The 24,634-nt window shown below is 51.4% G+C and overlaps 1 protein-coding gene and 1 non-coding gene across 2 annotated transcripts in view; one reads left to right on the top strand and one right to left on the bottom strand.

The window, feature by feature from the left end:
• BACE2 (beta-secretase 2) overlaps positions 1-24,634 on the top strand; it is a 78,814-nt gene that overhangs the window by 43,405 nt on the left and 10,775 nt on the right. Inside the window, exons 3-8 of the mRNA XM_032865304.1 lie at positions 1,837-2,053; positions 5,442-5,570; positions 6,714-6,848; positions 8,409-8,510; positions 12,871-13,020; positions 18,679-18,847. Of these exons, the coding sequence (XP_032721195.1) occupies positions 1,837-2,053; positions 5,442-5,570; positions 6,714-6,848; positions 8,409-8,510; positions 12,871-13,020; positions 18,679-18,847 (902 nt within the window). The remainder of the gene's footprint in view (positions 1-1,836; positions 2,054-5,441; positions 5,571-6,713; positions 6,849-8,408; positions 8,511-12,870; positions 13,021-18,678; positions 18,848-24,634) is intronic.
• Positions 5,137-5,238, bottom strand: LOC116872434. Its single transcript, XR_004383640.1, has one exon. It is a non-coding gene; the product is annotated as a U6 spliceosomal RNA (small nuclear RNA).

Below are 24,634 nucleotides of genomic sequence, written 5' to 3'. Positions count from 1 at the left end.
ATTTTTTAATTTACTTTTTAAAAATCTTATTTATTTATTTGACAGACAAGAGTGCACAAGCATGGGGAGGGGCAGAGGGAGAGGGAGACACAGACTCCCTGCTGAGCAGGGGGCCCAATGTGGGACTCAATCCCAGGACCCTGAGATCATGACCTGAGCTGAAGGTAGATGCTTAACTGACTGAGTCACCCAGGCCCCCAAGAATCACTTTCCCCCCCTGATTATCAAAGCTATGTGTGCAGAAATTCTAGATAGGCCTAACCACAAGGGGAGTCTCCCTCCCAAATCCCACCCCCCCAGAGGGAACCACTGAGAGTTCTTTCACCTTATTTCTGCGTCCTTGAAAATGACTTTGTAAATAGCATTCTTTGGTGCTACATAATATTCCATCATTGAGGGGCACTATACTTTTACTGAATGGTTCCCTTTCTGCTGGGCATTTAGGTTGTTTTCAGCTGTTTGCTGTTTTCAAACATAATGACCGTCTTTGTCCCTGAATCTCCGTCTTGTATCTCTGGGTATTTCCTTAGGATCAGATGCTCAGAAATACCATTACTGAACTAAAGACTGTTAACATACTTAAAGCTTAAGAGATGTGCCCCCCAAAGAAGAGGTCAGACCATCTCTGACTTAACTGCGGTCTGGACCTCAGTCAAGACTGCAGTAGTTCGAACAGTCCTACAACACAGACTTGACGTTCAAAGGCTCAGTGTGAAAACAGTGAATGAAAACCTCAGGCAAACGGTAGCACTGGACAAGTGATCTGCTTGGTGAACTGATATCTCTCTGGGAATTTGGCAGTTTTCCTAGAGTGAGTGTGGTTGGAATGCTCAGATATTTGCCTAGAGACATTCTCTGGGTCCCGTCCTCTGATTCAGCAGAGTTTTCAAACTCAGATGGTGTAGGAATTACCTTACAAGTTTGGATACCCCAGGGCCTTGACACCTGCTGTCCTTCGTCCAGAGTGTCCTTCCCATGGGGCTCATTGTCTTCATGTGGGTCTCCCACAGAGGTGGCTGCACTGGAGAGGCCTGGGTGACCACCAAGTCAATGCCCTTACCCGTACCCACACTTTATTCCCTGGGGAGTCCTTCCACTTTACCACTGCCTAGAATGGAATTTTATGTATTTGTTTGTTTACTGTCTGTCTCTGAAAGTCCAAGGTCAGAATTCTCATCTGCCCTGCCTGTGGTCTGATCTCCACATGTCTCTGTTTAAGCAGGTCTTACCCATAGGGCCGTGTGCATGTAGGACTGCAGATGGTGTCACAGGGATTCATGTCCCTACAGGCCACTAGGCGCACCCCTTCCCCATATTTTGGGAGGAGTATGGCCCCGTGGCACAGCCTGGAGGAGGAGGCTGTGACATCAGGAGGAAATGTGGGCCCTGAGGAGGAAGGCGTGGGGGTGGTCTTTATTTGTCACATTGGCTGTGGGTGTGACGTCTAAACCTGAAGGTCCCTCCCTGTGTCATAGAGCAGCAGTGCGGGGCCCCTGCAAAGCCAGGGGCCCAGGCGGGTGCCCAGTTTGGGCCGTGCCTTCAAAGGCAGATGTGGTTAAGTAAGTTATGGGCCCCCCCCTTGGGTAAATGTTAAACTCGGGGCTCTGTGTCGACCCCAGAGCTGCCCGCACACTTGGCACGGAAACACCACCCAGATGTGAGTGAGGCTGGCTAGTGGAATTGCCTACTTTGTGAACAGAATCACCGTTAATGATGAAGAATTGCGTGTGGTCGCTTTCCTGTGCTCAGGAGAGTGGTCATGGCCACCGTGCCCGGCCGCCTCGTCCGAATGTGGCACGTGGATCCAGCCCCAGGCCTTGTGTCTTCCTTCTCCAGGTCGAGCACTTACCGCTCCAAGGGCTTCGATGTCACGGTGAAGTACACACAGGGAAGCTGGACGGGCTTCGTGGGGGAGGACGTCGTCACCATCCCGAAAGGCTTCAACAGCTCATTCCTCGTCAACATCGCCACTATCTTTGAGTCCGAGAATTTCTTTCTGCCTGGGATCAAGTGGAACGGAATCCTGGGACTCGCCTACGCTGCTCTGGCCAAGGTAAGGCTGGTCTGGGGGTCGAAGTAGGATCAAAGCTGGGATGAGTCGGGTGGGCGGCCGTTGGGGGGGTCCCAGCTGCTGGAGACAACGCTGGTCGCTGAGAGTCACGTGGTGGAGACCAACCGTGGTCACCCAGTTAATTACGTTTGTAGACATCTTTAAACTTTAAGGTAATGGTGCAATCCTTTGAACCTTCCTGCCACGATGTACCCATAGCATTAGTTTCACTTGTCTTTGTTTTTGCTTATTTTACTTCTGTAGTTTAAAAATGTGAACAGAATCCGAGTCACTAGAATTTTGGGGTCGGGGCATTTTTCTTGGAGGGAGGATTAAAAGAAAACACATTTATTAGATTCATACATTCTCACGAGGACGGAGGAGCCTGCGGCTGGCCCTGGGGCCTCGGCCAGGGAGACATCCCACCAGGGGGAGAGCATCGTGCTGCTCATCGTGCGGACACCCCAGAGGGGCCAGCGGAGCCCAGGGAGGGCCTGAAAGCACGTCCCAGAGATCGCAGGCCAGTGGCCCAGGAGGCCCCGAGGGGAACGTGTACAGCCCGTGCTCTCATCCACATCGGAACTTGCACAAAATGGGAAAGACAGGATCTGCAAACTTTTGGACTTGGCCAGCCCAAAGGGAGTGACGTTGGTGTGCCTGGGTGGGGAGGCAGGCTGGGGAGTCTCCCCCAAGAGGGGAACCGGGTCAAGCGGATGAAATACCAGGGCGTGTCCTGGAGTGGAGCAGAAAGCGGTCACCCCTCCTGGCCGTCCTGGGCCCCGCATCTTGCCCTCTGATTGGTCAGTGCTCAGCTTGCAGCCAGAGAAGTGTGGAACGCTCAGAAGCAGGTTGGAGGGGCTGCAGAGCCCGTCGTGGTCCAGGAGGATGCTCGAGGGAAAGCCTGTTTTCTCTCCCAAAGGGATGTTCATCCCGGCCTCAGCTCACTAGTAGTGGTGCATGGAGGGGTGAGGTGGAGAGTGGGTGGCAGGCAGGGGAGTTCCTGAGCCTGGGATTCTTTTCTTTTCTTTTTTCTTTTTTTTTTAAGATTTTATTTATTTATTTGACAGTGAGAGAGAGTATGAGTTGGGGAGAAGGTCAGAGGGAGAAACGGACTCCCCGCTGAGCTGGGAGCCTGATGCAGGATTCGATCCCGGGACTCTGGGATCATGACCTGAGCTGAAGGCAGTGGCTTAACCAGCTGAGCCACCCAGGCGTCCCCGAGCCTGGGACTCTTAAAGAGCAAGAGGCCTATGAGGCAGGCGGGCTGAGGACATCCCAGGACTTGGTTCCCTGGGTTCTGGTGACCTCTGTGGGTGGCCACGTTCTCCCATTTTACGGATGTGCAGACTGAGAGTAGGAGAGGTTTACCCTCCTCGCCCAGAGCCTAGGGGGGCTCTGGAGCCCCTTTCGTCTCAGTACCATAGGGTGAGCTTAATATGAACTGTGTAGACTCATTTTAATAACATACATTCCTCGGTACAAGTTCATAGACCGCGTGACCGAGGACAAAACATTGCTTTGTTACCTGGCTCAGACGGGGAAAGGTATGAGCATGGTTGGTTTCATGCTGATTCTCTGGGGAACACCAGAATAAAGCTGACTTGCCTGCAGTGGACAGTACTGACAATAAGCTTCCTCGCAAATAATGACTTCTGGGTCCCCAGGGGTGGCCGGGCTTGCCACACGACCTTCTTGTGTATGGAACTCTGAGATGAAGGCGATTGGCTTCCTGTCCCAGGTTTGAGGAGATGGTCACGGGATGGGTAGGACGTGGCGCGTGGCTGGAAGTGCGGCTTGGTGGGCCAGAGCTGCTGCTGAGATAGGTTGGCCGAGCCCTCAGTGGTGGCCACGGTGCGTGGTGACCCTAGTCAGTCATGATGCTTCCCGCCGAGGCTGTGCCTCAGACCCTGCCCTCCGGGGTCTCACACCACGGATGCCTGCGTCCAACTGCACGCCCCTGAGCTGGGCTCTCTCGGGTTGACCCTGGTACCTGTATGTTTTCAAACCTCAAGAGGGAACCTGAGGAATGACTGGGCAGAATCCTAATAGATCCCTTACTGCGGGCCAGGCACTGTTCCAAGGCTTTTGTGTGTATTGGCTCATCGAAGCCCCAGGAGCAGCTCCGGGAGGCTACTGTTTCCCCATTTCACAGATAAAGAAACAAAGGAACCAGTCACATGGGGAGCAGGTGGCTAAGCCAGAATTCAGTCCCAGGCTGTGTTGCCTTTGCTGCCTCCCACGCAGGTGGCCGGGAGGACGGCAGCCTGGGTCAGCAGCACGCCCAGCCCACTTCGTGTCCGTCATCCCCCGAGACGCCAACGCACACGTGGTGTGAGGCTATCATGCCCAGTCCTGCCAGAGAGGCCACAGAAGCCGGAGGAGGAGGCCAGACGCAACTGAGTTAAATAAATGAGAAGCGTTGTACTTGCTAATGGCTGTGCCCTTGCTCCCCCCGGAATTACAGTTTTCATTCTCACAGGCAGTAAGTGATAGTCCCGGTGTTGACTGCCAATGGTCCAAATCTGCCCGGCAACTGGGCCACTACAAGTCAGTTTCCATCAGGAACCAACATCTCTGAGTGATCCGTATCCCTGGTTGTCAAACCCAAAATCTATGCGCAGGTCCCTGACTGGTCCTCGGGACCAGCAGCCCTGGAGGCCCACCCCTAGTGTGGAGCTGTTCGCACACTGAGTTCTGGAGATATGGGGCGCCCTGAGTGAGTGCTGGCTCTGTGGAAGGAAGGCATAGGCCACTTAGGTCCACTGAACTATGGTAGCTGGGAATCTGGGGCTTTTCAAGCTCAGGGACGCAGGACTGTCCTTTCCTGCTGCTTTCCTGCTCCCCGGAGCTCAGCAGAGTCGAGGGTCTGAGAGGTCTCATGCTTAGCACCTGGCGTGTGGCAGACGACCGTGGCCTAGAGATGTGAAGCACGTTTTCTGAAGCCACAAAGGCCACTCCCAGAAGCGCTTCTCTCCTTGCTCAGACTGAGATGGGAGCCCACCAGCCCCGTTGGTGACCCACCTCCATGTCTCGTGCCTGCCTCACAGGGCGTCGTGGTGATAATGTGACGACGTACCAGCCGCTCTAGAAATAGTGTCTTAGGTTTGCGTCTCTGCCTTGCGCAGGGACCGTACAGATCTTCTCTGTCTCGTTCCAATTTTAGAAATACTATCTTATTTTTCCAACAGAGCCACACAGACAGGAAAACATTGCGTAGTAGGAAGGTCTGTTGCTGGTTTCCGAATTACTGCCCTTGAACAGATGGTTGTTGTTTCCCCATGAAAACAAATATGAAGAAAACCAGGTTTGGACCCCATGCCCCATGTCAACTTCGGCTTGGTCCTCATCTCCGCCATGAGTCATGGGGCTGCTGTCCTTGTGTCTCCTACAGCCGTCAAGTTCCCTGGAGACGTTCTTCGACTCCCTGGTGGCCCAAGCAAGGATCCCCAACGTCTTCTCCATGCAGATGTGTGGGGCGGGGCTGCCCGTGGCTGGATCTGGTACCAACGGAGGTAGTCTTGTGGGTATCTTTTAGTCCTCAAGGGGGGAAAAATATCACAAATGAATCGGGCAGCTTTTCTGTTTGTGAACACCCTGGTGGAAATGGTAGACACAGAAGTATCCATCAGTACTGTGGAATTTTGATCACCCTTCTTATAGAACCTTTAAAAAAAAATGGGTAAAATTCGATATTATTTTTATCTTTTCTAATTATCCTGCCAGCCAGAAGCTGATTCTCATTGCTTCCCCCAATTCTATGAAAGCTTTTTAAAATGATTTCCTAGAAAAATGTTGGCAGGTGGGAGAGGGGCGGGTGAGGACCGGTGGGGGGTGTGGCAGACCCAGGGTTGGTCCACTGGTTGAAGGAAAGACTGGTGATTTCCTAATTTGGTGCCAAGACAGGGACACCTGTATGTCCTTTCTCTGCACAAGTGCGTACACACGTACAGACACACAGCAGGAAGTTTTCTAGTGAAACACGAACAGATCAAGGCCACCAGCTCTGTGGATGTACTGAGGCGGAGTGTCCCTTCGATGGACCCTGCTTCCCCGCCCCGATGTCTCAAGCGAGAGGTGACAAGGACAGTGCACAAGAAGGGCGGGTGCTGACAACCCCCTAGTTGTCCTGCTGTGAGAAGCAGACACGCAGTTGCTTTCATTTGCTTACACTACACCCGATCTGAATATCTTACTATCCCCCTTTTCAGGATGGAGGACAGCCTAGGATATGTGGGGCGATGTTTTATAGTTTTGCAACATCAGATTTTGATTAGGGACGCTCCTTTGTCTGCCTTCCATGCAAACGTGTGAGACGGTTAAGTCCTCCTCTGTCTTCTGAGGAACTGAATTCTTGTCCGACAGTGTGGCTCACTGTTCGACCTCATTCGATGGGGGGTACATCTTGGTATGATAAGGCTAGAATTGGAGGGCCATCCTTTACAGAAGGGAGACCACCAGAGCATCTGGAATAGACGAGGGCACAAGACTATTTGACCTTTGGATGCATGGCCCCCAAATGTTCCCTGTTTAATTTCCAAGCATCTCTGTTTTGTAACATCATCGTAAGACGCGGATGGGGATTCTGATTGTATGCTTCTCTGTGTAACCTGTGGCTATGCCTCCATATTTTTTCTCTTATACCTATAAATGTTTCCCTTCTCAGGTCCTGGGTGGAATTGAGCCAAGCTTGTACAAAGGAGACATCTGGTATACCCCTATTAAGGAGGAGTGGTACTACCAGATAGAAATTCTCAAGCTGGAAATCGGAGGCCAGAGCCTGAATCTGGATTGCAGAGAGGTATCGTGATCTCTTTGTGTCACTTTAATACTGTAGCTGGGACCGGAATAGGAAATTAGAAGGTATGGGGGCACCTGGGTGGGGCAGTCACTTAAGTGTCTGGCTCTTGGTTTGGCGTAGGTCATGATCTCAGAACCCTGGGATGGAGCCCTAGGTTGGCTCTGTGTCCCGTGGGGAGTCAGCTTGGAGTCTCTTCAGGCTCTGCCCCTCCCCCAACCCCCGCCACAAGCGTGCACGCTCTCTCTTTCTCTAAAATAAATAAGTAAATCTTCAAAAAAAAAAAAAAAGAAAGAAAACTAGAAGGCACATTACAAGGTAAATCAAAGATTCATGCATTAAAAGTGATCGGGCCTGTTTGTATGATAATGAACTCCTCCCTCTAGAAGACCTGCTTCCTGCCAGTCACTCAGCTTCATAGGGGAAAAAAAAGCATGAACCGGCATGTCGGAAGAGCACTGTAGAGCCCCTTTCACGGTTCCCCTGGGCTTGATGGTTCAGGACTGTGTTTCAGAGGTTGGAAGAGCAGGTTTTTAATCTGTGCAAGGGAGAAAACGGGGGCTACAATGAAGCAAAATGAAACTCAAAAGAAACCATCCGCTTTGCCTCCTGGTCACCCTCCACCGCCGCTCCCTTCTCCCTCCAGGACAAGTCATGCTCTGCAGAGCAGCGTGTCCTGACCGTCCTCACGGGGGGGCAGACATGCAGAGTTGGGGTGCCACGTCCCGCAGGAACGCTGTGCACACCCTGTCTGCGCTGGGCGTACCTGGGGGCCGTAATGGCATCGTGAGGAGGACAGCTTGCGGCAGGCAGTCCCCCACAGTGCCTGCAGGCTGGGCATCTCATTTTGTGCCTCCCTGCCACCACCTCCTTTCTCACGCGCCCACCACGGTTCCCGCAGGCACAGATGCCTCTGAAACCCACCAGAGCTCAAGAGAGCAGTGCTTGCTCCTTCTAGGAGAGTCTCCAGTCCTGAGGCCACAGAGCTGGCTCTCTGGTCAGAGGCACTTCCTTACACTAAAGAATCCAGTGATCGACTCCACGGGGAGGGCTACAACGCAGTGCAGACTTCCATGTGCGCACGTGTGAGATCCTCTCTCTGAACGTGGCTGTGGTTCCATCCTAAATCCAGATATGGTGTGTCTGGCCATCCTAATCTTCTTTCTCCCTTTCTGGGATAATAGTTGCTTCTGTAGGATTTGCATAAATGGTAATTGACGTGTCATTTGAATCTGGAAAGACATAGGGGTCTGCCCCCTTTGCCCTTGGGAGCTCCTTGACAGGGAGAGGGTCGCCTGGGCACCTCCAGATGGGGCAGTTGTCTGTGAGGGGAGAGCTGTTGATTTTGGACACATCCCTTCCCTTTCCTGGTCTCCGTTTCCTTTTCTGGGAAGTGAGAATGTTGGGCTAGCGTCCAAGTTCCTAGACTGTGCCATGAGTAGAGTCACCGGTGAGGTCCCCCGGCTGCCGGAAGTTGTGTGTGGCGGACCCCCAGGGACAGCAAGCTAGAATCACATTGCCTAGAACTCATGCCCTCTCCCCACCAACCCGCCTCTATTCCAGTATAACGCAGACAAGGCCATCGTGGACAGCGGCACCACACTCTTGCGCCTGCCCCAGAAGGTGTTCAACGCGGTGGTTGAGGCAGTGGCCCGCACGTCTCTGGTGAGTCCTCGGGATTCTGATAAATCCCGGAAAGCCCCAGGTCATGACCACATACTGGGGGAAGCAGCACTCCTGTGTATGTATTCAGTAGTCTTCATCTGAGGGATTGTGGTTTTTTTTTTTTTAATTTTTCAACTATTACTTATTAAGTTCACAGTCTTACTCTTAACTAGCAAAGAATTTCTTCAGATTAACCTCAGGGGATTTGGATCTGAAGGTGCCGGGCTGTTGAGTATTTCAAATAATAGCAACCTGGATGGAGTACTTTGTTTTTCTTTCTTTTTTTTTTTTAAATAAGAAAAAGAGCCTCTTGGTAACCTTCTATATTAGAGGAAATAGTGAACCAGGAATATGTTCACAGCCTCTAAAACAAGACCTGTGAACCCCAAATCGTACTCTTTTTGGCCTTCATTCAGGCTGTACTGAGATTTGAATTCTTCTGTAAAAGAATGTGATTCACGGAAGGCAAAGGCCGATCAGCCCTTATAATAAATTTTAAAACCCTGCTCAAGAACAGCATGAATTTTGGAGACGCGGCTGACAGCATCCGGTATGGCCCCAGCTTTCCAGCTGGTTCCGGGCAGCAGGGTAGAGACCAAAGGGTAGACCGAAGGCACTGAGTGGGAAGAAAGAACAAGGCTGCAGGGGTCGGATGGACCCGAACGGAGGCTGGTTTCGGCTGCTCGCTAGCAGGGTGCCTGGGGCGGGATTTGGGCCCTCGGAGCCTCCACGTTCTCCTCGAGGGGCTGTCGGGGCTGCTGGAGTACAGTGCGCCCTGCGCGCGGGAGCTGTAGAACGAGAAGCGTCTGATGTCCCACCGGGCAGCTGCTCTTTGTTCGAACGTGAGACAGATGTTCTTCTCCCCTCCCTGTTGTCCTAAGCCTTCCTTTGTACAGCATCACCCTTGCAAGGTCAGCAAAAACCCGTGTCTCCTGTGCAAAGTCTTCATGCTGGTGCTAACACCAGCCTGACTCCCACGACTCCCCCGGCCGCATCCAAAGAATGATGGGAAAACGCTGAGCAGGTCTTTGCTGACGGGTTCTAGCAGGAGCGGGGGAAGGAGGAAGGGGTTTTGGGTGTCCTGAGCCAAACTTCAGAAGTCTGGAGCTGGCGTGGGCGGAGCTGCGGGAGAGCGGAGAGAGCGGACAAGAGCCGTGAAGAGAAGTAGCGCAGAGGCCCCTTCTGAGCTTGAAAGGACTTTGGGGCAGCAGTGGTCAAGAGCCAGAGGAAAGCTCCTATCTTAGCCCGTATCTGCTGAATCAGAAAAAAAGGCAAGGAAAGTTTTTAGTGCCCTTGATTCAGAACGCTGGCTGAAAATCAGACCGTGCTTAAAATATGGAGCCATATGCTGATTTTCTTCGGGAGTGAGAGTGTCCTCGGCAGACCTGACACGAGCCTCCTCAGACTGAGTATTCCGGGCTGGAAGTGTGTGAGGACCACCCCGCAGGACTGGCCCCGCCGCCGGGGAGCCAGGGACTCTAGCCCCCATGGGAGCCACAAGGGAAGAGAGTGGCACCCCTAGGGCATCGTAGCCCGTGGTTGGTGGTGGTAGAAGAAATGGGATTACAAGATTTGTTTGCCTTGTCTAAAATTATCCTCTGATTCCAGAGCCTGTGTCAGGAAGGGGAGGACCCGGGAAGGTTCTCCGTCTTGGGCAGGAAGAGCACAGCCAGCTAGGGGGAGAGAGAAGGTGGGGACGGGGGAACGGACGAGGGCACAGAGTCCCTGTGTCCATGTGCCTGGACCGAAGATGGGTGTGTTCTTTCTCACCTGTTGTGGTGTAGGCTTGGTTAAGGGAATAACCTGGCTTCGGGGAATTAAATGCAATGCCAGTGTTGGGCTGTCTCCTGGCCTGGTTTGTTCAGATGGGAATTTAGGAATGCATGGTCTGTATTTTGAAATGGAGTTCTGTAGACACCAGAGGCCCAGGCACCCTCTCCTCCTAGCTGCAGCGCCCTGGTGCTCGGCCCAGCGCTCCCCCATCTGTAAAATCCAGATGCGGGATGACACCTGCCTTAGGATGACTTCTGACTCTGAACACTGTGATCTGAGGGTCGAAACTGTCCTCCAAGGACACGTGGCATAGCCTCCGGGGAGGCTCTTGGACTCACAGACGCCTGTTTGGAGACACAGGGCCCCCGTCCGATCCGGAGCTGGGCTCCTTAGGTGAGTTACCAGGCCTGATCTTTCATCTGCACATTGGAGCTGCCCATGGGCACTGATGTGGGGCTCCCTGCCCTGGGTGCAGACCCAGCCACCCCCCAGCTTAGCCCATCCTTCTGGCCAGCGAATGACCCTCATCGACTCATCTGGCCTCTGGGATTCTGCCTTCCGACAGATAGTTCAAATCAACTTTTACAAAAGGTGAAAATGTATTAGCATTTTATGTTACAAATGTTACAATGTTACAAACTGTTAAAATGTTACAAATCAGTCACTACCAGTGTCACAATGGATGGCCCCTGGAGTAGATGAAAAACCCCAGGGCGTTTTCTCCCCACTGTGTGTTCCAGAGGGAGGGACGGTCGGAGGGAAGGACGGAGGGACGAGGGCAGGCAGGCACGCACCTGCCGCGTTATCTTCCTGCAACAGAGCGCCCAGCATTCACCCTGTGAGGCTCCACTGTCTCTGTACTTGCCCTGCTCGTCTCCGTACCATCGTACTTTCTCTCCGTTCCCATAGCACTCCTTCCTGGACTTCCCGACCCTGCGCCCTCTTCGTGGGTATCTGCTTTGCTGGCGCCATCGAGGGTGGGCCCTGGGCCCCTCTCTTCTCCCTGTATTCACCTGAAAGGGATTCCTTCGGTGCCACATCATCGTTTCCCATCCTCCCATAGTGACTCTCGAGTGGGCCTGGCTGGACAGGAGTTCAGATTCCAGAACTCGTGGCCTTTGTAAATCCCCTTTGGACTCGTAAATCACACCTGGCTCTCCCCAAAGCTCGGATCTCTGACAGATGATCTCTGCTGAAGACACCAAGGCCGCCAAGATAACCTCTGTCCCCCGGCTCCTGCTCCTTCCTATCCACAGCTCCTGCCTCCGCGGCTGCCATCTGGTCCGTCCAGTGAGGCAGCTTCTGTGCGCGGCCCGCCCGCCCTCAGACTCATCCCCTACTGCTCCTGGCCCTTAGCTGACTTCAGCTTCCCAGGGACGCTCCCTTGATAGTCACCCCTCACTCCAGGTCAGGACTCTCCTAGCCCCGCCCCATCCCTTCCACTCCTCGCTCCACCCCGCCCCTAGCTCCGCCCCATTCCATCCGCTCCTAGCTCCACCCCGCCCCTAGCTCCGCCCCACCCCATACTCTCCTAGCTCCGCCCCCATCGCGTACACTACTAGCGGGTGCAGGATAGGTCCGCTCAAAACCGTTCCTTGCCCTGGTGAGGTGGCGGGAGTTATTTGGGGGTAACTTGCGGACTGAGCGCCTAGCGGGCATGTACAGGTGGCATCGCTCTTCCTCAGGTTCAGACCCCTGCTGGGAGGCTCAGGTGTGCGCTCTGTGTTCTTGGCTGTTCATTTTTCCCACAAATATTTCCTGGGTTTCTCCTATGGGCTAGGTGTTAGAACTGTAAGGTGGGCAGACAATCTATCTCTGTCCTTCAAGGACTCAGATCTCCGTGCAGGAAAGAGAAGGTAAGCAGTTACACTCGCAAATGTCAAATTACAGCTGTTATAGGAAGAAGGACCACGGGGAAGAGCTACATGGTGGGACATCAGCAGGGTGGGGAGGGCTTCCCAGAAGGTGGTGTCTGAGCTGATGTCCGGAGGAGGAGAAAGATATTCTGGGACTGTAGGGACCTCCCCACCCCCCCCACCCCCCCACCCCCGCCCCCCCCCCCCCCCCCCCACCCCCCCCCACCCCCCGCCAGGGGGGTAGTGGGAAGACTCTACACCAGGGGGCAGAGTGCTGTGCTCAAAATTCAGAGGAGAGGTGATGCCCAAAGCAGTCTAAAGGGCCACATGTGGGATGTAGCCTCTCTTCTAAAGGGCCATTGCCCACTACTGAGACCTGGGGCAGGTGGCTTCCCCTCTGTGTGCTCTTGTTTCCTCATCTCTAACGTGGGGCGCGGGGGTGCTGCTACTGTGCCCATGGGGGTTTGCGAGAATTAAAGTAATCAGTGCTGCAGAGGGCTGGCTGCTGAGTCCGACACCAGTCAGTACTCTGCGTGCCTGGGTGATCTTGACAGCCGTGAATTTGTCATCACCGGTCCCCTTTCAGAGGACTGCTGTCTCCGCCACGCCGTCCAAGAGAAACATGGTTTACCACCGCGGGCATCTGGCGAGGTGTCGAGGGGAGCTGGGAGCTGCTTCCTGTTGATGTGCCAGAGTAGTCCTGCTTTCTCACGTGATCTCGTTCTGTCCAGATTCCAGAATTCTCTGATGGTTTCTGGACCGGGTCCCAGCTGGCTTGCTGGACCAATTCGGAGACACCGTGGTCTTACTTCCCAAAAATCTCCATCTACCTGAGAGACGAGAATTCCAGCCAGTCGTTCCGTGTAACCATCCTGCCTCAGGTATGAGCGGGGACCTGGGCTGTTCTCCCTGAACAGGTGACCCGCCCACGTGCGGCAGTTCTCGCGTCAGGTAGCGTATCTGTGCTAGGCTTGGAGTGTCACGAGGATGCTGTTACCCTCCGCGAAACCGGGCGGCCCTCGTCAATGGGCGTGGGCCCCTGCTCGGGAGTCCCGGCAGGCCTGCTGCCCTCAACACGCTCGTGGACACATCGGGACACCAGCCCTGTTTGTGGCCTCCCTCGTGAATCTGGTGGCTCGCTGGTGGAGCAATGGGGCTCGAGACTCCCACCATCCCGCAGCTGCCTCGTGGTGGTGGTGGGGCTCTGGGGGGGCGACGCACCCAGGGGGCCCAGAGCAGGCCCACCACCGTCTGCCTACTCCTTCACAGTGCTGCGCCCTCAGGGCCGAGGCAGCCCAGACCCCCTGGGCTGGGGAAGTGGAAGGCCGAGAATGGAGGACACTGGTGCAGTGTCTACCACAGCACCAAATATGTTCTTTTCTTTTATGTATTTATTTGTCTTTAAAGATTTTATTCATTTATGCAAGAGCAAGAGTGAAAGAGGACAAGCAGGGGGAGCAGGACGGAGAGGGAGAAGCACACCCTGGTGGGCAGGGAGCCTGATATGGGGCTCGATCCCAGGATCCTGGGACCATGACCCGAGCTGAAGGCAGACACCTAACCGACTGAGCCACTGAGATGCCCCCAAGATATGTTTTTTTGTTTTTTTAAAAAAGATTTTATTTATTTATTTGACAGAGAGATCACAACTAGGCAGAGAGGCAGGCAGAGAGAGAGGGGGAAGCAGGCTCCCCACTGAGCAGAGAGCCCGACACGGGGCTCGATCCCAGGACCCTGGGATCATGACCTGAGCCGAAGGCAGAGGCTTAACCCACTGAACCACCCAGGTGCCCCTAAAATATGTTTTTTTTTAAAGGAGAATAAAACTTGATGCTTGAGAGATGAAGACAGCCTTCTGTTTTCCATATTCAAGAGGTCATTGGCTCCTTCCTCTCCTTCCTCCTCCTATGCATCTAATCAAACACAGCGTGCTCTGCCCTGCTCAGTCATGCTTCTCACCTCCTGGTTCCCGAGGCTTGCACTCAGGTCCCCCTCTGTCCCCCTCTGGGGACCTCCACACATACTCTGTATGCCCAGTCCCCTCCTTTCTGCCCTTAACGCCCTCACAAAGTGATCTTCCTAGGAGGCAGCTTTCGGCCCGCTGTCCCTGCTGTGAGCCATCAGTGAGTCCCCACCCTGTGGACATTGATGTTCTCATTTCCTGTGGCTCTCCGGGCCTCCCTCTACCCTTCGATGCCCTTGAGCTGCCACTCACCAGTCGGCGTCCTCCCAGGCTTCATGCTCGCTCTCCTGACCTTTCCTTCTGCCACCCCCACCCCCGCCCGAAATGCCCTCACCTCCCCCACTCCCTCTGCATATCCAGATTCTTCCCATCCTTCAAGGTCCAACTCAGACAACCCTCTTTTGTTGAACCTCTGCTGAGCAAAATAACCCGTTTGTGAGCCTCCCTTCTGACTCATAACGCAGGCTTCCGAGTCTGCCCCTCCGGCATGCAGTCATCCCTTTAGGGGGTATTTTATGCTGTGCCCTTTGCGTTTGAGCTCTCTTTTCTTTAAAAGTACATGCTAGGCTTCTAGTTCTTCCTCAGTTACATTAATTCCTTGACGAGGAGAACCGTGAGATTGGAGGTCCTTGCTCCTTCCCTGGTGTGAGCGTGCAGTGGGGACTAGTGTGTAATCACAGGTGTTTTGGAACAGACAGATCGATGTGCCTTTGTCGTGATTTGGTGACTTTGGGATAAAGGGTGGGATTGGGGGCTAGGGAAGGAGGAAATGATTTCAGAAGTAAAACAAGTGAGAGTACTGCTGTTTCCCTTCTCAACTTGTCCGTGAGGACATGCCTTCCAGGAATGGCGGGTTACTGGGGACGGGCTTGAGAGCCTCAACAGAGACCCCGGGATGGAGGACACAGTCACTGAGGCCTGAGCTACGTGCTCAGCTCCGCCCCGACTCACACTGTAACGCTGAGCAGATCACTGAGCCCTTTCTCCGTCTGTCTCTTTAACGCTAAAGGGAGAAATCATAATACTTGCCAAAGACATTTTCACTGCATACAGTGATGCTTTCTCCATCTTTAAAATAATTGCTTTTTATGGTTAAATTTTGGTCCATCAAGCAGCACAATGTGGATGTCAGGGTGGTCTGTAACTAAAGTCAAAGCTTTAGGACAGAGGTGAGCGTGTAATCAGGAATGGATGGCAGGGGAGTGGGTTGGCAGAATCAGGGACTCGTAAGATACAGGAGAAAACAGGCATTTGGGGGAAAAATCTGTGATGTCCAGAGTGGGCAGTAGCCTGCAGAGCTGGAAAATCCCTGGGGCTCAATGGCTGGTTCCAGGACCTGGCACGGGCCGAGTGCGAGAACATAATGAGGGAGGCTGGGAGCGTTGCCTTTAATTTTTGTTATCTCTGCGTGAGAATTCAGTAGTATTCTCACGAGACTAGATGTTTTTTGGGTTGATTTGGATATGTTCACATTTTTGGTTTCCAAAAATCTGCTTCCCCTGCTGTTTTCCCGATTTCTTCCACAACATTCCCATTCCATTCTCTTTCTGTCACCTCTTCGGAGAAGGGCTTGAACGGGCAGTTGTGACCCATCCCGTGCTGATTACTTCCCATGCTCTGTGTGGCACTGACACAGCCCTCGCGGTCAGTGCTGGGCGGGGTGGGGGGGCACCTCCCAACACTACAACTCTGTCTGCCTGCCTCCCTCTCCCTAACTTTTAAGGCAATTATCAGGGCTCCTTCCCACCAAGGTTTTAGAATACGCCCCATGCCTGGGACCTTTCTGGCATCGGCAGTCCTGGACGGGCATATGCTTGCTAGCGCAGGAAGGAGCTGTGTCAAAGGCAATTGTCTGAAATTATGTCTGTCTCCAGTCTTTCCCCAAAACACACGGGCTGCTTCTTTTTTGGCCTGTTGACAAAAGCAGCCCCCAACCCCAGCCCACGGGCAAATTCTGGTTTTCTTTTCCACATACCCCTAAAAATGTAAATAATTTCAGTCTACCACTGGTTGGTCTATTTGTGCTATTTTAGCTGAAGACAGACAGTTTATTCTGAGCTCTAGCCATCCTTCAGCTTTCCCCAGCTTGTTACAGCATCTACAGTCTGGAACTTCTATTGGCAGTCAGCTGGGACACACATACAGGAGTAAAAGATACACACTCGGTCTGCATATTTTTGCATCAATATCCTCAGTTACATGATAGGTGATAATTGATTGGGTTTTATTATAGAATTGGTTTCTCCGGAAGCCGATTGGGTTTTATTATAGAATTGTGTTTTGTGTGTGTGTGTCCGCGGACATGCCTGGGGCTCGCTTGCAGACCCTTAGGTGACGGTGCCGTGGCAACAGGTCAGGGCATCCCCTGCCTTTGCCTCGTTAGAGCTGATCATGAGAAGTTGCATCTTTCGTTTGATGTTCGTCAAGCTCAGCACCACTCGTGAGCGTCACCTGCATTTAGTGAGGCCCTCCTGGGTGCCTACCGTCCCCTTGAAGCCCAGGCTCCGGGAGCACAGCGGATAACAGAACGACTCCCCGCCTGAAGGGAGGGCTTGCAGACAGACAGCCCAGTTGGGGAGGGTTCTGACTGCGGGTGCAGCTCTTGGACCCAGCAGTGGCCCCAGGTCTAACTGTTGAGGACGCCAGGGGCTGCCACCGTTACGTCCTTGCTCACCCCGCTGCCACACAGCCCCTCCTCCTCTCACCATCCAGACGTTGGCAGGGGCGTTGAAGTTCATCTTCCTCTGGTGTCAGCTTGATTGTACTCTCCTCTAGTGTGACTTCTAGTTTCCTGTCCTGCCCAGACCTTAAATAGTGCTCCTGTGTTCCCACCCTAGGGGGCTGGCTCCCTGTCCCACATCTCTCGTGGTTTGCCTCCAGGCCGCACCCCTCCCTTGTCACCTGATGCAGCCCCTTCCTGCCGAACCCTCTAAAAATCCCCTCCCCTCACACCCCCTCCAGCGGCAAGGCCCCAGGCTCCCAGCCTTTCCCACCTCAATCTTTCTTCCTGCTTTTACCCCTTGAGGGCTGGTCCGTACTCACAAGGAAGCCCTTCTTCCTACTCATCTTGCCCTTTATTGCCTTTATCCGCAGACATTTGGTATTTTATCTTGCTAAGCCACTCTCTTCTCTTGGTTGCCTGCATTTGCATACTTTGCTGTTAAAACACGGAGGGATTGTTCTCCCTGAGTGACATTGGCTTGCTCCCTGATTAAGTTTTGACTCATTTCCTCACACTCGGCCCCCAGAGGACTTCAGGGCCACGAGCTGTGTTGATGGAACACGCACAGCCCGTGGTCCTCACCCTCGCGGGAGCTTCCTACAAGAGGGTGCTGGGTCTTCTGTCTGTGGCAGCTTCTCTCTCACCGACGGAGGAAGTAAATCATCTTGCTTCCACCCTGCTGCCTACTTGTAAGCTCTCTTTGGCGGAGGATGACAAAGACGGCATCCTGGGGCCCGTTAGGAGCCACAACCATATCTCAGGAGAACAGAAGATGCTAATGGTCTGGACCGGGGTGGTAGCCATGGGGATGGGAGGTGTGAGGGGGTTCGGACGCCATTTCAAAGGAAGACCTGCAGCCTCTGGGTATGGTTTCCACGTAAGCAAAGAGATCCTGGCCGGGTGCTATAGGGCCTGAGGAAATGAGTGAATCACAGATTTACTGAAACAGAAGACCTTGAGGAAAACAGATTTGGGGAGAATGTCCTGAGTCCGGTTTCTCTGATATTACATTTGAGATGCCTGTTGAGTATGGCCGTGGCAGCAAAGATCTATTGGAGGTCAGGATTTGGGCATCAGCATAGAGCCCCGGGGTATGCTTAGGATCATGGGGCCACATGGGTCACCTGGGGTGGAGTGGGGTGGGGGGCGTGTCCGCCAGAGGCCAGAGCCCTGGCATTCTCTGACGCTTACAGGGGATGAAGGTAGAGTGGACTCTACACAGGCGCCTGAGAATGAGCAGCCGGTGTTGGGAGGAAGAGGAGACCGCCCTTTCTCAAAGGCCACGGGAAGGAGGAGTTTGAGGGGAAGAGTTCGCTGGTTCCATGACCGTAGAAGGGGCCTGTCCCACTCCACTTCATTTACCTGCTCCCTCGCCAGATGGGAAGCCTCGAGGGCAGAGGGACTGTGTGTTTGTTGCTGATACTGGGACAGTATTTAGGCCATGCCGAGTGATGGATGGACTTATGGACAGATGGGCAGACGGACGTATGGACAGATGGATGGATGGACGGATGGATGGATGGACGGATGGATGGACAGATAGATGGATGGATGGATGGACAGATGGACGGATAGATGGATGGACAGATGGATGGACGGATGGATGGACATCTGTTTGGGTACATCTGTGTGGGTGCATCTGGGCGTGGTTACGGGAGGCGCACTTTCAGTCGTGTTTATCACCGTGCTTGTGATGTCGTTTTCCGGATGGCAGGGTGATGTCATCTCCTTCTCGCCCTGCATCACCCCATGGCTCCTGGGAGGGTTGGAACACACTGTGGCCTTGAGAGCTTTGTGAGGTTGCCGGGTTCATGCTTTTCCCTGTCTGTCTGCCTGCTCTCTCCTCGTAAACAGCTCTACATCCAGCCCATGATGGGGGCCGGCCTGAATTACGAATGCTACCGATTTGGCATTTCACCTTCCACAAATGCGCTGGTGATTGGTGCGACCGTGATGGAGGGCTTCTACGTGATCTTTGACAGAGCTCGGAAGAGAGTGGGCTTTGCAGCCAGCCCCTGTGCAGGTAAGCGATGCTCGCGCTGGACGGGCAACCCCCGGCCAGAGTACTTGGCATCCGTTCATGAACTTGGAAGCAACTCTTGAGGATGGGTCAGTTGCCTTTGAATTCTTTCCCACAGGCCTGTCATCCACAGCCAGTCTTAGCAGTAAGACGCTCGGCAAGATGTAGAAAAGAGGAAGTGAGGCCGTCCTATAAAATGTTTAATCCCATGCTTGACACAAAACAGATGCGTGATTGACATTAGTATTATAGTTACGTCTCACATTAAATTTAGAATGGTATCTCACACCACAGAATAAAGATAGGGGACCTTGGGGAAAAATTACAGTTTTTTGACAGGAGAATTAAAGATTCATGGGTAAGCTGTGTATTTTTTTTTCCGTCAAAGCAATCTTCGTTGTGCAAAAAGAAGTAAATGCCTGTCATTGCTATTTCTTGAAATCCTAAAATGAGGAGATCAAGGAGCGTGTTTTTCTCCTAGAACCCCCTTGAAGAGCTGGTTTGGGGGTGAGTCGGCAATGTTGTACTGTGAAGCTGAGCTTGAAGGTTGGGCCGGTGTTCAGGGAAACCACAGGCGAGAGGGCAGGAAAGGTGATGGGTGGGTAAGACCCCCAGACTGGAAGATGTCTGTAGACGAGCAGTTGGCTGGGATGGGGTGTCCACCTAGAGCACGGCTTAGCGGGAGGGTCAGGTACTTGGCAGAAAAGGCCAGTCGTGGACATGGGCCTGAGCCAGGATTGCTGGGGATGCGTGGAAAGTGCATGTGTGACCAGGCAGCACGCGGGCGCTGCCAGGCTCCTGGGCGGGATTTCAGGACTGACCGGTCCTGGCACGTGGGGTTCAGAGTTGGCAGGTAACATGCCAACGAAGAGAAAAGTTAAGCACATGTGAGGCAGAGAGGACATGGGACGGGAGGAAATGAGAGGCTGTGGAGTGAGACTTGGGTCCCCCACACAGTATAGGGAGGGAGGCGTGAATGTAATGAAACACTTGGGATAGTGGCCCACGGGCAGGATACTGGCTGTGCCGGTCACCCCGAAATTCACTGGGATCAAAAACCCACGGAGGAGTCTGGGGGAGAGCTATGGAGATGGGGAGGGGGTGCAGGCAAAACGTCAGATGATCTCAGCTGATTTATTCCAAAGGGGGACATTTCAGCTCTTATTTACTATCCGACTCGCAGAGGTAAAGTCGGTATCCTGGTGGATAAAGCAGGTCAGTTATGCTACCCATCCTTGTTTGGACACAGGGGCATTCCCGGCAGATGAGATAACAGTTTGGGGAGTGGGAGGAGAGGCATATCAGGGCAAAAACTTACATCGGGAACATTAGTCCAGCTCACGTGGTGTATAAACAAAACCACCCAACGCCACGTACACACTTGATTGTTGCAAATGCCTTCTTCAGCGTTCACACGCAGCGCTCTGACTCTGCCCTAGGGACCGGGCTCCGAATCCCCGGGGCTTGTCATTTTGTCATCTTCATGGGGCGTGAATGTTTACCTCTCAGAGTGCATTAACTGGTTCTAGCCTGGGAGGTATCCCTGGGGGAGACCTTCCTCTGTGGCACTGCCTGGGACTTCACGATTGGAGATGCTACTGGTCTCCCAGCTGTGAGTGTTTCACGTCTCATAACCCAGGGAACTAAGCACTAAAGCAATTTTCCCCACAATTTCTGTTCTCTTGTTAAATACCATTAAAATAGAGGCTACTATGGCAACAGCCGTATCGTCCACTTTACTTAATACCGCAGAGTGCGTAATCACCACGTCTCCTAAGTGAATTGCTGTTGGAAATAGTTTAATATTAAGTGTCTGCAGGCAAAGCAGCCTTCATTCCTGCCTTCCAACATGAATTCTTTGTTAGGTGTGCATATAGAAGTTTGGGTTTTGTTTTGGTTTTTTTGTTGTTGTTGTTACTATTTTTAAAAAGGCGTATTTAAGGTTTTGGTACTTAAACATTTGATTTTCTCAGCAGTGGGAATATACACAGGTAGGTTTCTTCCGTGCAAACTGTTTAGCCATTAAAGTAATTACTTCCCTAAAAGGCACAATTAGGAGCCAGACAGTGGTCTGTAGCGCTGTAATAAATGGAAGAGGTACGCTGCCTTTTTTTTTCTCTTTAAAAGTGTTTATTTTTAATTTATCACATGCTTTAAATAACAAAATGATTTAAGTCCTAGGAAATCATGTGCTCTGGGCACACTTACGGAACACCCAGATTTAACAAATGCTAACGTTTTGTCATATTTGCTTCAAAAATTTGTCATAGAAGCAGAAAATAAATGTAGCTTAAAGCCCCACTGCACCGCGTTCCCCAGAATGACCCTTTATCCTCAGACTGGTGTAGATTCTTCTCTAATTACTACGCACTTAAGATTTCGCTACATAGTTATCAGTGCCTTGCATTAGCTGTCTCTTGCTTGGTAACAGTTTAGCCCCACGGTTCGCCGCCCTGTCTGACTTGGCAGGTGCTGAGGGTCAGCAATGGGGGAGCGGCTTAGCTGGATGGTTCTGGGTCCTACTGGAAGCTCACTCATGGGGTCGGAGAGAGGAGCGCTCCTTTCCTCGCCATTGGGACCTCCTGCCAGGCTTCCCTGACCATTCTTTGGGCACCTGGTCACCCCAGAGCAAGTGATTCCAGAAAGTAAAAGTGCCACAGAGTACCCAGGCTGGTCTTTTTACACCCAGTTTTGAAACTGACATGCGGTCACTTCTGCCCTATTCTGTTGGCTACTCAGGACAGCCCCGGCCCAGCGTGGGAGGGGGTTACACAAAAGCAAATACCAGGGAGCCGGGATCATTGGAGTCCCCTTAGAAGCTGTCTGCCGGCTACCTCTAAATAAGTACCATGTAACAAAATGTTGGTTGGTCGGTTGTGGGTTTGGGTATTTTCACGTGTGCGTGAATGCTCTGTAGTACCGTGCGCACCCTTCTTCTGCCTGCCTGATTGCTCACCACTACAGGTTTACTGGGTCTTCCCTGTTGATGGGAGTCCTAGGTCACTCATTTTGACCGCTGTGTAGTATCCTATCGTATGACTATACCCAGAGGATGTGCCCAGTTCTGGCCTGATTACCACTTGGAATGTTTCTGATATTTGCAGTTATAAAGAGTACAGCGGTGGACATCTTTCTGCATGCTATCGAGATCTTCTGAAAATGGAAGTTCTAGGGGGTTTGGTATGCTCGTCTGCAGTGTTACTGGCCGCGTCAGATTTGCCTTCCAAGCAGCTGGACCGTGATAATTACATCAGACTGTGCCTTTGTTTTCTTTTGTTGTTGTTTTTTGCCACTCTGTGTGAAATAGTGTCACAGTTTGATTACTTCTAAGATGATGCAACTTTTTTTTTTTTTTAAGATTTATTTGGGAGTGGGGGGAAGGGCAGAAGGAGAAGGAGAGGGAGAGGGAGAATCTCAAGCAGACTCCCCACTGAGTGCAGAGCCTGTCTCCTGGCTCGATCCTCAGACCCTGAGATCATGACCTGAGCTGAAACCAAGAGCCGGACACTCAACCAACTGAGCCATCCAGGTGTCCCGAGATGATGCAACTTTTGATATATTTATGGAGTGTCTGAGCTTTTTCTCTGATGGTGATTTTTTCTACCAATACCTTATGCACAGTTTTCTAGCTATCTTTTTAATTGATGTGTATACATTCTTAATATCTGATCCATTCATTTGGGGGCCTTATGCATGGTGGATAAGATCTGCAAATCTTTCTGGATTTCTTCTACTTATTTTTCTTATCTTTCTTTTACTTTTTTTTAAATTTAGTGAGATGAAATGTACCAATGTCTTCCTGCCAATGTCTTCATGCCACCTATATGCCCCTCACCATCTAGATCTGATTTGCCATATATCAGTATGTATGTATATGTGTATATGTAGTTTTTGTTTGAGCCATTTTCAAATGGGTTGCATTTATCATGATATTTTCCTCCTGAATATTTCACTCTATGATATTTCATCCATAAAGACCTCTTAAAAATAAGGGCAGGTTCATACATAAATGTAATACCATTATGACACCCCAAAATTAACAGTATTTACATTGTATTATGTAATATTTAGGCTGTTTTCAGATTTTCTCAGTTACCTCAAAAATGGTATCCTTGGGGCTCCTGGGTGGCTCAGTGGGTTAAAGCCTCTGCCTTCAGCTCAGATCATGAACCCAGAGTCCTGGGATCAAGCCCCACATTAGGATCTCTGCTCAGCGGGGAGCCTGCTTCCCTTCCTCTCTCTCTGTCTGCCTCTCTGCCTACTTGTGATCTCTGTCTGTCAAATAAATAAATAAAATCTTAAAAAAGAGAATATTAATTTAAAAAATGGTATCCTTGGCTATGATTTTATTTTTCTTTTGATGGCCATTTGTTTTGTAGAATATGTCATATTCAGATTGGTCTGGATTTTTCCTAATAGTAGCATTTAACATGTTTATTTAACCTTACATTTCTGTAAACTTGAACTTAGGTCTAGAAGCTTGGATAGATTCAGGTTAAATTAATTTTGCAAGATACCTACTAAATTTGGGGCGCCTGTGTTGTTCAGTCAATTAAGCATCTGCCTTCAGCTCATGTCATAATCTCAGGGTCCTGGGATCGAGTTCCACATCAGGCTCCCTGCTGAGTGGGGAGCCTGCTTCTCCCTCTGCCTGCTACTCCCCTTGCTTGTATGCTCTCTGTCTGTATCAAATAAATAAAAATAACTCTTTAAAAAAAAATGAAGATACCTGCTAAGTTGTAATAACCTCTTTGTCGTATACCACAGTATGTGTCTGGATCTGTTACTTCTGAGTGTTCTCTTCCATCCCACCAGCGAAGTTGCTGTCCCATTAAACACACGGTTTAATGTCTGTAGTTCCAATAAGACTTAATGTCCAGCAAGGGCTCTGCTCTTCTCCTTATTCTTCAGATGCTCTTGGCTACTTTTGTCCTTCTATTCAACTTGTCAAGATCTCAGAACTCTAACGGGGTTTTGATTACAACTGCACTGGATTTGCAGGTTAACTTGAAAAGAAATCAAGTCTTCATTATACAAGTCCTTCCCCTGTGAATGGACAAATTCTCATTTGTTTGGGTCTTTTCTGTCCTGCAGCCGCTTTGTGGTTTTCTCCAAGAGGGTTACTTACACATATACTTCCTCTTAGATGCTATTAGCTCTTAATGTTACTAAGGTTGTAAGCAAGATTGTTTTAAATTGTGTTTTGATTATTTGGTATATAGGCATGCAGGGGCTTTTTGTATATTAATCTTCTATCCAGCCACCTTGCTGAATTATCCTTTTATTTTTTTTAAATATTTTATTTATTTATTTGACAGAGAGATCACAAGATCTCTCTGCTGAACAGAGAACCCGATGTGGGGCTCGATCCCAGCACCCTAAGACCATGTCCTGAGCTGAAGGCAGAGGCTTAACCACTGAGCCACCCAGGAGCCCCTGAATTCTCCTTTTAAAAAAGTAGCTGTCAGTGTTGCTGGGATTGTCTATGAAAGCACACACATAGTGTGAGGCAGCGGCAGGTTTGTGAACTTCCCTTTGAATCCCCAGCTAAGGGATTCTCAGTTTGCTGAAATTGTTTGGTCTGAGTGGGAAAACAGACTGACATTTCCTACTAATGTTAAACATATTCCTAGTCTGTGACTCAGCAACCTCCCTCTTAGGTATCTGCAGTGGGGAGACGAATGTGTGTGTCCACCCGAAGACTTGACCAGAAGCAGCTTTATTCATAAAGTGAAGTAAAGTACTACTTCATTCAGTAATTACATCATTACATAAAACCACCATTTTTAT

The sequence above is a fragment of the Lontra canadensis genome, unplaced genomic scaffold (genome assembly GCF_010015895.1).
Source record: "Lontra canadensis isolate GAN:19392208 unplaced genomic scaffold, GSC_riverotter_1.0 scaffold29, whole genome shotgun sequence".
NCBI classification, from domain to species: Eukaryota; Metazoa; Chordata; class Mammalia; order Carnivora; family Mustelidae; genus Lontra; species Lontra canadensis.
This window is presented reverse-complemented; position numbering and strand designations above follow the sequence as displayed.